General features: G+C 53.4%; 2 protein-coding genes across 3 annotated transcripts in view; one reads left to right on the top strand and one right to left on the bottom strand.

Annotated features, from left to right (window-relative positions):
- Window positions 1-4,648: 4,648 nt before the first annotated feature.
- On the bottom strand, window positions 4,649-15,573 carry ALX3 (ALX homeobox 3). Of its 2 annotated transcripts, none has more exons than XM_079144706.1 (4): window positions 15,233-15,573; window positions 9,313-9,629; window positions 6,142-6,270; window positions 4,649-5,777 (listed from the first exon to the last, which is right to left on the bottom strand). In XM_079144706.1, the coding sequence occupies exons 1-4, from the start codon at window positions 15,507-15,509 to the stop codon at window positions 5,469-5,471; spliced, it is 1,032 nt and encodes a 343-aa protein (XP_079000832.1). In that variant the 5' UTR covers window positions 15,510-15,573; the 3' UTR covers window positions 4,649-5,468. The 2 variants fall into 2 exon arrangements, with proteins under 2 accessions (XP_079000832.1, XP_079000833.1); XM_079144707.1 differs by lacking the exon at window positions 15,233-15,573 and adding an exon at window positions 14,173-14,320.
- The window catches only part of SLC6A17 (solute carrier family 6 member 17), a 122,803-nt gene continuing 120,020 nt past the window's right edge, over window positions 15,150-17,932 (top strand). Inside the window, exon 1 of the mRNA XM_079144696.1 lies at window positions 15,150-15,296. The gene's annotated coding sequence lies outside the window, so the exon portion shown is untranslated. The remainder of the gene's footprint in view (window positions 15,297-17,932) is intronic.

Here is a 17,932-nt window from a genome sequence, read left to right on the forward strand (position 1 = left end):
GAGCCTCCCATGGTTGAGGGAGAAGCAAGGAAAACTTTCAGGCAGGTAGTTGTCAGTTGAGACCTCCTATAACCTATATTTGTTCTCAAATCCCTGATCAAACCTGGCTTTACCTTTCTCCACTTTCAGCCTCTGCCTCAGTGGATATTACCATTTTCATACCGGTGCAGTGACTGTTCCTTTTCAGAATTGCTAGAAGGTCCTTTATCTTACCTGTAAGCAGTCTGAGTCCTTAAGTCTCCAAAGGGGTCTTGACTGATAAAGGAAACATTTTACAGAGAAAGTCCCCTCTGTTGGTACTTAGGTTCAGTGCCTGCTGGGCCTGGGTCCTGCTGAGACTCAGGATGGGCCTTGTCTTTGCAGCATGTTTAGGACCAGCCCAGCCAAAACCAGCAGTGCACTCAAGGGTCACACAGCCTTTGGGATGGGAAGTCTCTGTGACTATTTGGCACTTTTTCCCAAAGGAACTTGCACAGGATAAAGAAGTTTGACACTATTCTTGGCTGTGTGATGGATTTTTTGCCAGGATTGATAGGAAGTGTGTGTCTTGAGATTTCCGTGTGGTGAAGATAGATTTTTCACGTTCTTACTCCAGCATGCATCCAGGTCATTGAAACTGCCTGGACTGAAGCTTTGGTCCCCTTCTCTGTTGACTTCCCATTTCTCCTCTAACCTGCAGAAAAAAACAGGACTGTCAAACCTGAGCAAATGAATCCCTTCATGTGTAGGCCCAGGCACTGACCCAAGCGAGGGCAAGGGGTTTCTCACAGCTGCAGAATTTGTTAGTGGTAGGTTGAACCTGGGTTCTTGTGCAGAAATATCTTTTGGAGCCACCCAGTCATTATATCCCATCAGGGAGATGAGATAGGCAGGGTACACAAAGCCCTTGATAAATGGTTGAGTTAACATAGACTCCTGTTTATTGCTAACCCAGCTTGGGGTCCAGTGCTCCTTCATCCACAGAGGGTCAGATTACCTGAGGCTTACAGCCCCTTGAGGATGGGAACTGTCCCTCATTAATCATAAGAGTACTGCTCACTGGAGGCCAAACAATTGCCAGACACAATATTAGATGCTTGTTGAAGGTACATTTTTCTAGTTAGTTCTCAGCAGATATTGAGTATTTACTATGTGCCACCTACTGTTCTAAGCACTTTATGCAGAATATCCATTTCTTAAAATAAGCCTGAAAGGGAAATATCATTGCCATCCCTGTTGTGCAGATGAGAGGACCATGGCACAGAAAGGGTAAAGAACTTGCCCAAGGTCTTAAAAGGACTAGAGCCAGAACTTATACCCAGGTGCCTGCAATATACATGTGTTCCTCTTTCCATTAATCATCGTTATCCCCCTACACTTTGCACCAGTGTGACCATTTGTTCTCCTCAGCTAGTACTTAGTAGTTGCTCTAGCATGGTCCCTACACAGAAGATTCATGGCAGATGTCCCTGGCTTTATGACCTAACTAGGTCATCCAGCCACGGACTTGTTCTATCTTCTGGTTTGCACTGAATGTGCCCTCAAGGTGACTCCGGGGTTGCTGCTACCTTTTTTTTTTCTTCCTTTCTTTTACCTTCTGAACCTTAACTTCTTTCTCTCCCATTCCCAGAGGACTTCTGTGTCAGCTGTTCCTGTCACACCTACTGGGTTTATCTCCCTCAAGGCTGACTTCTTATCTGTCCTCTAATGAACTGACCACTCAGTTTCTGTGACTGCTGTTTTCATGTGGCACTTGGTGTGGTCAGCCTCATGCTGCTGCTATAAAACAAGGGATTTGCTCCCTTTGGGAATGAGACAGCCCAGACTTTCAATCCAGGCTCTTGACATTTACTTGCTGAGAGGCCTTGAACTAATCAAGCTCTAAGTTTCAGTTGGCTCAGCTGTGAAACTTGGTTTCATAATAGTTCTGTGGTGAGAGCTACATAAGACTGGGTAATGGACCCACATACCTGGCTGGTAAGGGACAATGATAATTGGTAGCAGTTGTTAGCATGGCTAATGGCCCTTGCACAAGTATCCTATGAATTTGCATCCATTTTTGGTGTTCCCTAGAAGATAAATCCCCTTCCAGGACCAGAACCAAATCTTGAAGATCAGAACTGTGTCTTAGGCTCCTCATATACCCTATCTGCTCTGAGTTGAGGCCTCTCAAAAGAGTCAGCCATAGCTGGCATCCCTGCTGTCATAAGTCGAAGACCTGCTGTGGGCAAGGCTCTGTGCTAGGTGTCCTGGATGCCCAGGTGAATAGGACACTTATGGGACAGAGATAGACATCTGAAGGTCCCTGTAATCCTAGCCAGTGTCCTCCTGGAGGAGAGACTGGGGTCTTCAGTCTTTGAATGGAAAGGGAGGGGCTCTGGGCACAGATGCATTGTGCTTATTGTCCTCCTGGTGGAGATGACTAAGCTTAGCCACCGAAGAGGCTGGGGCAGGGGTAAGATTCCCTCCCTCTGCTGGGGCAGGAAAATGTCTGCCCAGTTCTGGCCATGCTGGGGCTCTGTTCATGCTGCAGAGGGTCCACACTTTGGGGTTGTAATTCAGGTTGATTTGTAAGGGCTGGAAGGTGGAAGGAGGACTGAATGCCCCTTGAAGCATTTCCCAGTGCCCTGCTGAATCAAGAAGCCCAGACTGATGGACTCCATGGCTAGAACCCTCCAGTCCTGACTTGGCATCCATGCCCCTGCAAGGACTGAGATTAAAGGTCTGAATCTTGTGGGGTGGTCCTCAATGGGGCAAAGAAGAACTTCAGCAAAGGGAGGTTGAGCCTAGCTGCTCTCCTAACTTTGGGATTCCAGGTGGGGCCGCTTCCCCTTCCTTGTCCCAAGAGTGAGTGGAGCCCGAGCCTGGCCTAAGCTAAGGTCTCCGGTCACCTCTGAAGTGAGGCTGGGGGCAGGGGCATCTGGAGGACCTGAGGGCTGTGCTCAGGGGTGTAGGGGAGGAGGGAAACAGAGCTAATGGGAAGCAGGTGGAAGGGCTGCCCCTGACCCAGCCAAGGGACAGGCGGCTGGGATGGCCCAGTCAGTGGGAGGACCCGTCAGCTCACAGATAATCCTATGGAACAGGCTCCGGGATACCCATTCATATTCATTATGTGTGAAGTGGGCGGTTGTAAAGTTAGCTTTCTCTTCATTTAGCTGTCACTGGACAGAAAAATATGAGCTGTGGGCAGATGCCCCTGGATGGGAGCCAGTAGCCGGTCTCTGGCCTCCCCGTGCCCTCCCCCAGCAGGCCGCCCTGCAACATGGGCCCTCTCTGGCCTCTGCCCATGGCCTCTGCCTGCCTCTGTACTACTCTTGCTGCCTTGATCTCAGGCTTGACTTTCTTTCCTTCTGTCTTGTCTCCACTTCAGCTTCCTTTTCTTAAGTTTCATAGGTTCCTTCTTCCTTCCCTCCATCTTTCTAAGCTGAGAAAGAAGGAATCATGTTTTTCTCAATCATTGTTCCGTCTCCGGCGCAGCACAATGCCTGGCACAGAGTAGAACCTCAACAATTGTTTGTAGAAAAAAACAATTTCTTTGCAGTTCTCCGACTTTTTTTTTTTTTTTTTTTTTTTTGGGGGGGGGGTGCTGGGGATTGAACCCAGGGCCTTGTGCTTGCGAGGCAGGCACTCTACCAACTAAGTTACGCCCCCAGCCCCATTCTCTTTTTTTGGAGCAAAAGGTCCAAACCTTTGCTGACCACTCTATGGGTGAAGAAACTTCTAGTGCAGTGGTGTGAGCCCTAGAGTCAGAGGAAGAGGCTCAAGCCCCAGTTCCATTACTAACCAGAGTGTGAAGGTGTAGGAGGCTCATGGAGGTGGCTGGAGGAGCTTCTCCCTCCTGCCTCGATGCTACCCTTTCTGATCATCCCCTCCGCCTGCTGGTGGCTAGACAGAGAGGAAAGAAGTCACCAGTAGCTAGGAAAAGAAAGGGAGAAGAGTGAAAACATTGGCTCTGGCTCCTCTGGGGATGCGTGGCCTCATCATAGTTACTCTCTTGGCCAGGAAATCCGATCTGATGGGGAGACTTGCTCCCTGTTTGGGAATAGGCACAGCACTCATGAGCCTGTGTGCTTGGGTTTCTCTGTGCCTGAAAGATGAGGCGTGGGGTGGGGGTGGTTGGGTTGTGTCTGAGGTGGAATTCTTCTGAGCAATGTGGTTGTGTTTACTGGGAGGGTAGGAGGGCCAGGCTTGCTTTTTTCCTGCCTTTCAGGCTTCAGAGATAAGGCAGAAAGTGGGGATGAAGGATAGAATGGGTAATACTCTGAAACCACAAGAAAGAGTTCTGGCTTTTATCTCTGCCCCACAGCTCAGACGTGTTTCTGGGGCATCTGGGAGAGGCAGCTGCCCCACCCCCAGCACTCCAGGGTCCCAGACCCCAGAGCTCAGAGCCCTCAATGGGCACCCTGTTCTTTCATTGTCCCCTCCATTGTCAGTTCAGCCACACACTTATCTCGACTTTTTGCTTCCTTTCCCACACCCATATTTCCCTGCTTCCCAGCACCCACCAAAGCCACCAGAGACCCTGTGCAGGTGACGGCCTTGCATGCCATTCATCATTCTTGAGGGCTCTGCAGCAGGCCCACTTTCCCCTGGGCTCCAGGATTCTAGACATAGATCAGCCCAAGAGCAACCGAGTGCCAAGTCCTAGATATACACTGTCCCATAATACAAAAAACACCATCACTTTTATCACAATGCTAGGCAGCACTTGTTTTGTTTACAAAAGTATCTTTACAAAAATGGGGGTTGGGATCCCAGGGGCTCAGAGGCTATAGAAATCTGTTTTATTCTGACCAACATCTAACGTGGTTTCCATGGCTTAGCCCTGGTCTGGTCCCATGGAAGGAAATCCAAATATTTGGTGGTTTCTGGAGGAATTTCTGCCCTTTGGAGAAGACTGCATAGCATGTTGGGAGATCAGGCACAGGCAGGAGTGGGGATGGAGCAGGGAAGATCAGCTCCGTTCATGTTGTCTTCCAAGCCAGACACTGGGGGCACGACCCTTGGTGGAAGAGATGAGGTCAACCCTAGACTCTGGTTTCCCCTTTGTCACAAACCACAGACTCTTTGGTTTCCCCTGTGTCACAAGCTCCTCCCAATTCAATCTGTATGCTCCCCTTTTCCTGGGCTCCCTGAATGAAGAGTCAGTTAGGCCTTTTCATCTGGAAAGGCAACATCTGGACTTGGACAGACTGGAGTAGGTGGAGCAATGCCCCTTCCTCCAGCCCAGTTTGAGTGAGGGGACCATTTGTAGCAGGAAGAGTCCTGCCACAAGTCTTCTTGGAAGCCCCTTTCTCCTAGATAGTCCCATCTTACTCTAAAAGGAAAGACCCTGTAGCATGTTCCCTGCCAGGACTAAGGGTCCCTGCTGCTCTCCAGGGCCCCTAGAGGCAGATGTGTGTGCTCGCTGGTGTCCAGGCAGGGTGGGCCCAGAGCAGCTGAGAACACAAATGGGGGTGGGCAGCTCAGTTACATGTCAATGCCACCCATCACGTGGTCCAGTTCAGCAGGCTGGGCGGCTCCTTGGGCTTCACCCTGAGCGAGACGAGACTTGGAGACTTGTAGTCGCCATCCGGAGAGGGCTCAAAGCTGTGGCCCCCCAGGGCAGGGGGAAAGCTGTGGATGGAGTAGATGCCAGGGTGGGCTGCAGGGGAGGCTGGCACCCCCATGAAGCCAGCCACATTCCCATGGGAGTGGGAGTATGGGGACATGCATGGGGAGGGGATGCCCTCCGGAGACACGAGGCAAGGGCCCCCTGGGCTCCCGGGCCCTGGACTGGGCCACAGGGAGCTCTGCAGCTGAAAAGAGAGGGAAAAGGAAGGCCATGAGCCAGCAGCCCTGGGGAGCTGCCTGCCTTCCCTAGTCATTCTCCCCTTGAATCTTCCCAAGAATCATCCATTTGGCCTAGAGCTGCCCCCGCTAACCACCACACCCACTGTCATCCGGAGGCCCACCACTTCTCAAAACAAAATTTCTTTCTGTGATTCCTGTGCTCTTCAGGTGTCACTCAAGGAGCATGCACGAGTCTGATTTGCAGAGGAAGTTAAGGGGTTTGCCCAGGTCACGTAGCCCTGATGCTGTTCCAGGTCTCTGTGGGTCAGAGCTCATGTTCTCTCTGGTGACCCCACCAGGCCCTGACTTGGGGTGGGGATGAGGTCTCACCTGGGGGTGACTGTCAGTGCGGGGCAGCACAGAGATGTCATAGGCAGCCGTGAAGGGGTTTCGCCCCTCCTGCATCTTCCCATAACGCTCACGCTTCCGCCACTTGGCTCTGCGATTCTGGAACCAGACCTAGGGGCAGGTTGGGAAGGGTTGAGGGGGTGCTAGAGCAACCCTCAGGAGTGGAGCCTGCTGGGGAGAGAGCTGATAGTTGTGTTCTGTAGAGGGAGAGTTGTGGAGGCTTATAAATCCACATTGTCTTCAGGGCCAGGGGAGCCTGGGAAGGGCCTGGGAGAGACCCAAGCCAGAGGGGTTTACTAGCCCTGTAGGTCCTCAGCTAACATTCATGCTAAGTTGCTCTCTAGTTCTGCAGCATGGCTGTGTCTGCTCAGGGCCCGAGGGGAGTTTGTGAACCTCAGAGACCCAGGGCACTCCCTACCTTTCTCCTTTTCCAGTCTACCTACCTGGCAGAATCCAAGGAATCATAACGATGTTCCTGCTCAGGTCATGGTCCTGTTTAAACTCTCAGTAGCTTACTAGAGACTGTGGCTCAGAGCCCAGCTCCTTAACGAGGCCCCTTGAAACTGGCCCCTGGCCTCTCCACAGATTCTGGTCCTCCCAGGCAAGAGCACTGAATTCTCAGTTGCCTGCCAAACCCTGGCCATATCCTTCCTTCAAGACACTCAGCGATCTTGCTCCTTGCTGCTTTGGCTTAGGTTTTGCCTACCTGGGCTACCTGCCTCCCCAGCATATGTCCAGGCTAGGCACCTCCACCTGCCCTTTCTCGTCATGCTTACCACATTCTGTGACCATAAGCTAGGGAATCTCTCTCCCACTCATTTGTGAGCTCTTGGTAGGGGTGGTATATCTGTGTTTTGCACATCTGTGATTATGATGAATTTGTTGTTGAGTCCCTGTATACATAATATATGTGTTTTTTTACTTCTGTAATTTAACAAATATATGTGTCTGAGCTTGGGTTAGGTGTTGGTAATATCAAAACAAAATGAAACAAATAACTGCTGCTTTCCAAAGATCTAGTTGTGGGTCGCAACAGAAGGTGTGTGTGTGTGTGTGTGTGTGTGTGTGTGTGTGTGTGTGTATGTGCATGCTCATGTGCATGTGTGCGTTTAAATAACCCAACTGTCCAGGCTGGGATGAGAAATGTCCCAGTCCTCATACTCCCCACACACCCCCCCCTCCCCATGGTCATTCTTCCTTATGCAGGCAGGCAGGGCCCTGGCACTTAAAAGGCTGTGCACAGCCCTAACCCCCTTACTCCCAGGTTGCAGAGAGTCCCAGAGCAGGCCTGGCCCAGTTCAGGGAAGGCCAGTCACCTGCCCAGTCACCTGGATTTCCTTTGTGTACTCTCCCTTCCCTGCAAGCCAATGAAGGAGCCTGGAGCCAGCCAATCTGATAACTTTACTGGGAATTACTTCCGTTTCACCACCCATTTCCTCCTAAAATCCCCACTGTGGACCTCCACCTGGGCTCTGGACCTGCCCTGTGCATTGTCTAGTATCTGGTCTTATTATTCCTCCCCATGGGGTGGGATTTATGGGTGGATGCCATGCTTCTCTCAGAAAGAACATCCCCACTGGAGAGCTTTGATCATTGGGGAAGTTTCTGAACTGGGTCTGGGAGCCTCGTGGCTACCCCTGCACCCTTCCAGGGTTGAAAGGTCTAGAAGAGGAGTGAGCTTGTGTCATCCCCCCAAGCACCTCCGTAGGGAAAAGCTATTCAGAGCCTACCCCAAGGCCTGCTTAGATGCTTCAGAGATCCCTGTTCTGGAGTCCCATAGCTTGTGTAAGCTTGTTTTGAATGCAGGACACTTTCTTTGATGACCCCTGGCCCTGGAGAGCCTGGGGAAACAGTCCTGAAAGTCTGTGTTAGGTGCCACCTGGGAGGAACGAGGAAGCAAAAGGACCCAGCAGAGAAGGAGAAATAGCCCAAGCCCCTCTTTTCCTATGTTGGTTCCAGCTGTGAGGTCTTCTCTGCTTAATGGCAGTTGGCCTCTATAGATTGGTCTGCCATACCCCATATGCTGTTCCCCAGACCAGCACCTTCAAAGAATCTCTGGAAGGGCCCATGCAGGGTGATAAGCATGAGATTTGCCAGGTCACGTAGCCCTGATGCTGTTCCAGGTCTCTGTGGGTCAGAGCTCATGTTCTCTCTGGTGACCCCACCAGGCCCTGACTTGGGGTGGGGCTGAGGTCTCACCTGGGGGTGACTGTCAGTGCGGGGCAGCACAGAGATGTCATAGGCAGCCGTGAAGGGGTTTCGCCCCTCCTGCATCTTCCCATAACGCTCACGCTTCTGCCACTTGGCTAAGTGCTTCCTGGAGGGGGAGGCAGACTCTTCTACTGGAGCAGCCACCTCCTCACCTTTCCCTAGAACCCCACCCCAACCCTCCCAGAGTCTTCTGCTTGACATGAGGTAGCCTGCTGTGAGTAAGCAGGTTCAAACGTCTTCCTTTTGGGTCAGACTTGTATTGTACCTTCTCTTGTCTCTTTCTCGGTATCTACCCACCCTCCCCATAGGCTAGGCTCCCTGCTTTGGGAAGCTGACTACAGCCCCAACCTAGAAGCCCTGAACCTCAAGTCCATGGGGCAGTGTTTGTTGGGGTGTGGAAGGGTTCCCAGCTAGGATCTCCTAGGTAGGGTCTGGGAGCTAGCAGGGGCAGAAGGTGACTGGTTCACAATGACCCTGACACCCCTAGCAGGGACATTCCTGTTCTGGGCAGCCACCTTGGGAGCAGCCCTGATGTGTGTTTGGAACTGCACTGCTTCTACAATGCTGCTCCACCTGGGATCCTAAGGTTAAATTGTTGCTAACATTCCCTTTTCCAGGGAGACTGAGACTGAGATCCAACCACATGCCCCCAAATCACCTAAGCAGCTAGTAAGTGACAGAGTTAGGATTCCCATACAGCTCTTTTGGCTCCAAGAGGCCATTATCCCCTCACCCACATATAAACCTTGACTTGACCTGGAAGAACCTGTAATCACAGGGAAGTGGGGCACGGAGGGTGAACCCCAGAAGGCCAGGCTAGGCTGGCCTGGGTGAGGCAGTTCTGTGAGGTGCTATTGCTGCCTCTTCCAGCCCTTCCACTGTCTGGCCTATGGTCCAAGTGGCTGAGGCAGCCAGGGAACCCAACGTCCATGGTGCCCTCACCTGAACCCGAGCCTCGGTCAGGTCTGTGCGCAGAGCCAGCTGCTCCCGGGCGTACACATCAGGGTAGTGGGTTTTCTGGAAGACCTTCTCCAGTTCCTCCAGCTGGAATGTGCTGAAGGTTGTGCGGTTACGGCGCTTCTTGCTCTTGTTCTTGGCTAACTCCATGGAGTCAGGGAGTCCCGGGGAAAGAGGGACACGTAGACTGGCTAGGCAGGGCCCCGGGGAGCCTTGCAAGTTAGCGGACCCGTCTCTGGGGCCCCCTCGGCAGTCCAAGGGCAGCTGGGGGAAGCTGGCGGCTTTGGAAGCTGTCTCCTCAGCTGCAATGGAAACACAGAAAGGAGGATGGAAACAGAACCGGGGGTTTTGTGGGTGGAATGGAGGGAGGGGAAGAACATTGACGCTCCAGTCTCCGCCTCCCCCTGCCTTTCCCTTCCCTGCCCTTCCTCCCAGGCAGCCACCCTCCATGGGAGCCTGGCATTCAGAGGCCTGCCTGCTGAGCCTCCAGCTGGGGAGGGGGCCCTGGGGAACCATGTGCTCTGTGGTCTGGGCGGATCTGCTGGGGCCAGAGGGGGGTTCATTTCGGGGAAGTGCTCTGTGGTGGTGCATCCCACAGGGTGTGGAGGTGCCAGGATTGGCGCCATTGCCACCCTGGCAGGGCCAAGAATGGGGGTGGGGGTGAGGACGGGGTGGTTGACATCTCCCACCCCTGCCAGGAAGGTTTCCCTTGTTCCTGACTCTGCAGGCCTTGGTTCCCATGCCCTTGTGCTCACAGAACCAGGTAGGCAGGCAGTGCATGGAGATGCTCAGACCATCTTTGGCTGGGCTGGCTGGGTCTCATTCTCTGAACCCCAAATCCCAGGTCAATATAAAATCCCCCAACTCTGCTATGTCAAGGACAAGATGGGACAAAGAAGCTGCTCTCGGGCGTACACATCAGGGTACCAGGGAAATTTCCAGGGAAATTGCCTCTGTTTCTCCTAGTTGTGATGTCTGGATAAGGACTTAAGCTCTAACAATGGAGAGATGGAGGCCAGACAGGCTATGCTTGGAGAAGGAGAGGTGGGGGACCAGTATTGCAGTGGGGCACAAGCCTCTTTTTCCATCTCTCTCATCATGCTTACTCCTCCCTCCTCAGGAGTTTCTGACCTACGATTAACAAACAGGGAGGGCTCAATTGCAGACTGGGCACAGTTCCCAGCAGCCCCACTCTGACGTGCTAACCCTCACTCAGGAAGCTTGGCTGAGCCCCACCATGACCGACCGACAAGGCATGGTGAAAAATGGGTCACCCTGATCGCTCCCGCCCTCTCCCTCTGGCAAGGACCCCCAGCAATGTCCCCATGAAATCCCTCCTCAAGAGTCCACTGGGATGGCAGCCACGACGCCACAAAGACGCTCTACTGACTCACGCCGCCCTTTCCCTGGCCCAGGCCCATCTCCAGTGGGGGCCTGGTCCTCAGGAGGCCCAGTTAACTGGCACCAAAATGCAAGTTTCTTCCTGGGGACTTGGTGATAGGGGTCATAGCTGCAGTTGTGGGGGGGATATAACCAGAGAGATGGGCTTCTCAGGATCTGGGTCAAAGGAGTCCCCTATCTGCATGTTGGTGGACAAGTTGGTGGAGGACAAGTTCCTCTGCTGGAAGGTCATCAGTGAACTCTCAGGACCACCCAGGCTCTGAAATAAGCTCCCCATGTGTGTCCTGGAGGTCTGGGACAGTCAGACAGGGCTTGGCCTTTGTTATGCCCAGACTGTAGCAACAGTTCAGACACCAGTTCTTCTTCACAGCTCAGGTGGAAGGAACCCAGGGGAAGAAATGTTCTGCTCTTGGAAAACATATTTTGGCTCTAGGGATAGTTCAGTTTGGTAGAAGTTTAGAAAGGAGAACTCACAGAAGTTGAATCTAATAACTGAATATGGTCAGGGAAAGCAGGGAGACTAGAAAGGGGACACCCCTCACACAGTGGGTCCTCAAAATGACCCAAAAGGGAAGAGTCTTGGTGTCTTGGGTTCTCAGAGAGGCTATGCTTGACTTCAGGCAGGAAAGGGGTGAGAGTAGCTCGGAGTAGGAGTTCTGAGAGGACTGACAACACTGGGGAGATCTCCACAGAGCTCTGGGGGCTGCTCATCTGCCTTGGCACCCTCGGTTGTCTACCCAATAGGACATGCCCAGAGGAAATGATCAGATCTGGGGTCCTGGGACTTACTTTCCTGATCTTGAGCCACCCAGCTGTTAGGGTCAAGGGATGAAAGTGCAGGAGAACTTTTTTTTTTTTTAAGAACAGCTACTCCAAGAAAGAGCCCAAGCCAACTGGCCTCTTGGACGCCTCCCATTCTTGCCCAGTCTACAGTCCTCTCAAAGGACCAAAGAACTACTCTCCTTTCATTGCCATTGCCCTGAAACCATTGATCTGCCAAGTGGATTCCAGGGAGAGCATAGCATTCCCCTTCTTTGGGAGACAGGGTAGTTTATCAGAGAACACTGAGCAGCCTCCTGAGAAGCAAGGTCCAGGAGAGAACAGATAAAAATAGGATAAATGACCAGGCACATGCCTGTAATTCCAGCTATTGGGGAAGCTGAGGCAGGAGGATTGCAAATCTGAGGCCAGTCTGGATGACTGAGACCCTGTCTCTAAATAAATAATGCTGGGGATGTAGTTCAGTGTTAGAGCACCCCTGGGTTCAATCCCCAGTATAAAAAAAGAAGAAAAAAAGGAAAAGAAAAAGAAACAGAATGAGAGAGAGAGAGAGAGAGAGAGAGAGAGAGAGAGAGAGAGAGAGAGAGAGAAATAGAAGGTGGTGGTCATGGAAAGGCTACCCAGGAATGGAAGCCAGCAATTTGAATCTAAGCTTGTCAGGAAAGGCTGCTCTGTTAAGGGGACATATCTGAGGTGTGTGTAGGAGACACTGCACCTGGTCCAGACACTGGATGACTGAGGGAGAGTACTAGTGTTGGACACTTTGAGCCCAAGGCTCAGTATCCACAGTATCCTTTGCCTGCACAACCTCAGAACCACACATGCAGTTTGTCCAGAGTGAAGGCTAGGAGCCAGGGTGAACAGGGTGAACATGACAACCAAAGTTCTCCGTCACTGACCCTGGACCCGGACCTCACACCTGCCTCACACCAGAGCCCACTAGATGCTCCCTCCAGGCCTTCAATGCAGCACAGAAGCAGCACCTCTTGAGGATGTCTACTGATCACCCTACTGTCCAGACAGATGGTGTCCGTTGTGGCGGCAGGAACAACCACGGGCTTTCACCTCTTGCTGAATTTTTGCTCTGCGCCGCGCTGTTTCCTGTCGCCACTCTGGGGTCCCTAGGCAATTCGCAGTTTTCTGAGACCTAGGTTCCCGTAGCTCTGGCGGAAACTGGCATGGACATAAACGCAGGACCCCGATGGGGCTTTGGTATTCTCCCTAGAGATTCTCAGCCTTGGCTTAGAAGTCTCAGTCTGGGACCAAGAACTGGGGACTTTCCTTCACGTCCAAGGTCGGCCGGGTCTTCCGCCTCAGGGTCTCAGCCGCGGCGGGCAAAAGTCCAGCAGGAGTCATCATCAGAGGACACGTTCCGAGGTCAGAAAACCACGCTTGGGGACAGATTGGCGAACAGCAAGAAGGAACCGCCGGTCACTTTCCTAGCCCTCAGAGCATCCAGGAGCGGAAGGCGCAAGGGTAGTACCCCTAGGAAGTAGCCAGGGTCCAGAGAAGAACCGGGCGCTCTGTAAGGGACAACCTGAGACCTCCAGGGCGAGGGTGCAAGGCGAGAGCCCAGCGCAGTGAGCCAGGCTTCCAAGCGCGCAACTGCGTGGCCTCGGCAAAGATCACATCGCAGATGGGGCGCAGCTGCTGCGCTCACTGGTCTGAACTGGAAACGCTCCGAGTCCAGTATTTTAAAAGCAGGGAAATAAGGCAGGATCCCCCTTCGCCCAACACTTCCCACCAAATAGATTGTGTGGCTTGAGCCCTTGGGACTGTCCCTCCCCAGCAACCGCGCAAGGTTCTCTCTGCTGCCTTGCCGCCCGCAGAGCCTGGGCCAAGACGCCTGGGGAGGCAAGCAGCGGTCAGGGTTCTGCCCAGGCTCCTTTCTCACAGCCGCGCCTTCTTTTCGTTTGGCCTGTCCTCCGCTCAACTTTGAATTGTTAATTTTCTTATCTCACTTGTTCCCATTTTGTTCGACTCTACGCTTTCTGGATGGCCCGTTTTCTTTCGTTTTATCTGTTCTCTCCCTCTCTGTCCTTTCCCTCTTTCTCATTTACCCGCTTCGTCCGATCTTTCGCTTGCTGCTTTTTTCGTTCGTTCGTTCATTTATTCCTTTCGGTTCTTCTGCTCAGTTCGCCGTCTGCCGTTTATTTCTCCTTCTAGCCCTCTTGCGTTGTTTTGTTCAGTTCTCCCCTCATCCCCCTTTTTTTAGTTGTTTACACTATGGGGCTTTCTTTCTCCGCAATTCGTTGTCAACGACATCCTTACCGTCGGATCCCAGGCTGCTGGGTTCCTCCCAGCAGTTTATTCCGCCCTAGCATTCCCCGCAGGGAGCTCAGCGCCGAGGCTGACCAACCACCCGTGCGTTCTCCGCAGGATGCAGCGCAAATAGCGCGACGCGGGCGGGAGGGTGGTTCCCGCTGCATGCGGGCGCGCGGAGCCAGACTGGGTACCTGTCCCTGGCGGTGCTCTCGACACCGCGCGCCCGCCGCCGTCTGGCAGGGATCAGAGGAGCCAGACCAACTGCTTCTCATTAAGTCCCAACTGTGGTTTTTATCAGTAGAGCCTCTTTCAAAGTGCACAGACACGAAGCTACGCGGACTCGCTCATTTCCTCCACTGACCCCCACACACCTCCCCGCCCTCCCCTACACACTCCTACCGCCCAGGCTGGACGAAGGCCCGAGTTGCCGAGCCACTCGGTAGAGGCCCTGGAAGCGCCAGCACGGCACAGGCGGTTGCGGGATGGGCGGATCCCGGAGGATCCAGCTCTGGGCCTCAGCTGCGGGATGTGGCAGCATAAATGGGGTAGGCGTGGGCGCCGAGAGTCCTGCAGGTCAGCGGGTGTAGTGGGCGGCAGGGCGGCGGGGCGGCGGACCAATTTAGACGTATTCCTGGATGGCGGCACGGCCCAATCGGCCTTTCCTTAGCTCATAGTACTCTGGCCCAGAAGCCCGAAGAGCCCAGGGTTTAGGCCTGCCCAGGGCTGTTCCCGACAGCCCAACGGTGAGGATCCTGTGCGGGAACGCCAAGACGAGAAGAGCGGCCATCACCGTGCAAAACGATGGGGAGGCCAGGTTAGTCTGAGAAATAAGAACATAGTTACTCTGTCTTGAGAATGGTCCCCGCACTGTGAGACCAGCAATAGTCACTTTGCCAAGCGCAGAATTCATAAGCAGCGCCCTTCCCACTGAGGCTAGGCCGGGGAAGAAAAGGCCAGCAAGGCCAGGCCACAACCCTCAGCTGAGACCCGCTTGGCCACTCCAGGTCAAGGCCCAGCCTCTTCGTCCTCAAAAGGAGTCAGATACAAAAGCCTTCTCTCCCAGCGTCCAGCGTCGGGGCTCAGTGTTGTTCCCGGACCCCCGGCCCAGTCCTAGCTTCTGGGTTGGCGGCAGTTCCAGCCCAACTTCGGACAAATATAATTTCTCCTTCCTGCCTTCGGGCCCACAGAGCCCCGGGCCGAAGCCGCTCCACTCTCCTTGACCTTCTGCCTCCCATTCCCGCCGCCGGGGCCACCGGGGACTTTGCCTCCCACACTGCACTGGCCTTTGCCTAGCCCGGGCCAGGGGCAATCAGGCTTCTGAAGGAGCTGTGGCCAAAGGCGAAAGGGGCAAAAAGTTGAGAAATAAGCGAGCGGGAGGGAGAAGCAGGGAGGCCCGGGTGGGCCAGGGTAGAGAAGGAGAGAGGGTCGGGCTGCGCGCTACCACCGCGCCGCGCATTACCTTCTGCTGGGCCCTCGTAGAAGTGGCCGCCGTTGGGCGCCGGGCCGGGCCCGAGGTCCTGCAGGTACTTGGCCGGCGGCTTGGCTGGCTCTGGGAGGTAGGGCTCCAGGGGCCCGCAGGCCGGAAAACGGGTCAGCCGCGGGCCGCAGGGCGGCGCGGGCTGCAGGTGAGGCGCAGTGGCTGGAGTCCCCTGGGGACCTGGAGAATCGTCCCCCGTGGTCCCGTAGGGGCCCGGTGCGGGCCCCACGCCGAAGGGCGTGCAGCGCTCAGGGTCCATGCCGGCTCGGGGCTCACAGGCCGCCGGGGCTCGCGCTACCCGCGCGGCCTGTGAGCGCCCGCCAAGGGGGAGGGACCTGGGCTCGGGGGCGCGGAGCCCCCGGGAGCGGCGCGCGCCGCGGGGGGCGGGGGGGTTCAGAGGAGGGGGCCGCTCCTCTGACTTAATGCTGGAACTATCCACGTCACGTGCGGCACCGCGCGGTTTAACCCCTCGGAGCCCGGGAACCCCCCCGATTCACCCCGAGTCCGTGTCCCAAGTAGTTGATTAGTAGAGTAGGAAGGCTGCTTTCTTTCGAGGTCAGAATCCTTTTTGTCTACCCATCCCGGTGAGTCCTCATTCAGAGCTGCACCCTTGGTCCTGATATTCACCCCAGCCGGACTCTTGTTCCAGGAGAGATGAGGCAGTCTAGGGGCAGACCCCTGCTCCCAACAAACCCCTTTAGGCCTAGTCTCCTGACATCACCCTGGGTGGAGAGCCTGGTGCAGGGGTTGGGCTGCCCCTTTTCCTAGCTCTTTTTTACTGGGAGCTGGGAAAAAAGGTCGCTCCCAGCACAGCATATTTCCCTTAGAGACCTCTTAGAGACAGGAGTCATTTGGGGGCATTGTGTGGAAACAGCTTAAGTTGCGAGTGGGGCCTGGGGAGCTTGGGCCTGCACACTATCATTAATCAGCTGTGCAGCCTTGGACCAGTCTCCGTGTCCTCATCTGACTATAGAAATGGACAGAATCAGCCTCAGAGTCTTTTTATATATTCTGGTGAGTTTCAGAACAGAGGGTCAGAGAAGACAGTGAGATTTCCAGGTGCAGCTCAGGACTGAACAGGGTCTGGCAGAGGCAGCCTTTGGAGCAGGTATAGGACCAAAAGAACTACTGTTCCCCTCAGCAACAGGCAGAGTGAGTGACTTTCAGAGTGTCTGGCAACTAACTGGAGAAGGGCTATCTGCTGCTCAGACCCCAGGACTCTGATGCTCCAGATCTGTTATCATGGAGGGGTCAGGGTAGAAAAGCATCTGCTAAGAGTTGAGTATTCCCAGTCAAAAGAAAGAATTGGATTAGGGCAGTAACTTGACATTTTTTCTTCTCCAGCTGTCCCTCCCACCAATCAGGGTGCACTTTGCCACTGAGCTACACCCCCAATCCTTATTTTTTTGAGACAGGTTCTTACTAAGTTGCCCAGGCTGGGCTCAAACTTGTGATCCTCCTTCCCCAGCCTCCTGAGTCACTGGGTTTGTGGTATATGCTACCGTGCCCCAACATGGTTTAGCATTTCTGAAAAGAGAAATGACTTCTACCCTACCTAAAATTTGGGAAGAAATACCAAAAGGCCCTAGGGCCTGTATCACTGCCCATGGATTGAGGAGCCCTTGGTCTGGGTTAAACCATTTATATTTTCAGTGCCCCAGAGACCAGCAAGAGAGGAGTGGGGAGTTAAACATCATTTGTATTTCATTTGAATTCTCAATTTTTAAAGGAATCCAAAAGGCCTGGTGTGAACACCTCCCTCTTCCGTTGTAGGCTTAGAGGGGGTTTCTTGGCTGTCCTCAGCCAGAGTTGGGCTGTAAATCAAGGCCAAACAGGAACCAGAAGCCTTGCATCTCACAAGGAGTCATTAAGCCATTATTAAACATACCGTAACTTCTCTGAAGCCTTATTGGTTTAAACACCACATTGGAGGCATTATGGCCATTAGGGCCCCTAATCATAGCCTGCAGACTGGGCAGAGAGATGGGAGCACCTGGGACTGGTATTTCCAGCCTAGAGGGAGGCTGAACTCAAAGTTAGTTTTTCCTCTAGCCTTACCAGGGGGATCCATTCTCTAGTGTCCAGTGGACCCCAGCTTTGACAACCAACTTTCATTCATCATAAATAAGGTTTTTCAACAATTGTTAATTGGATGTTACTGACTTTCCTAGGAGAACGTGTAAATTCAGGACACCTATTCAACAAAGTTATCAAGCAGCTTACTTAGGAGGATGCAAGTATGAGACAGGAAATATGTCACCAACGTTAAATAAGGCAGCCTGGATTGAATGGCATCTTTTGCCTCAAGTAATACTCTTTTTGAATCTTGGTTTCTTCATCATAAAAATGGGCCATAGGTGTGGACATGGGGTATTTGAGAAGCACTCACATTTTGATGTCCTGTGTTGAGATGATGACAATGATGATTTAAATGGGAGCCCAGATTTCTAGATTCCATCACTGATTTGGTGGAAAGTCCTGACTCCAGAATGAATGGTCCTGCAGCTAGAGCTGAGCAGAGAGGCACAGAGCTCTGTTGCTCCCGGAACCCACACCCCTTTCCAAGCCTAGAAGTTCTTCCTGGCTCTCACTCTTGAAACAGAAGTAATTTCCACTTGGAGGTGTGACCAATATAAATAAGGAGACAGCATGGCCCACATTACATTCAAGTCTAGTGAGTCT

This window comes from Sciurus vulgaris (genome assembly GCF_902686455.1).
Source record: "Sciurus vulgaris genome assembly, chromosome: 1".
NCBI classification, from domain to species: Eukaryota; Metazoa; Chordata; class Mammalia; order Rodentia; family Sciuridae; genus Sciurus; species Sciurus vulgaris.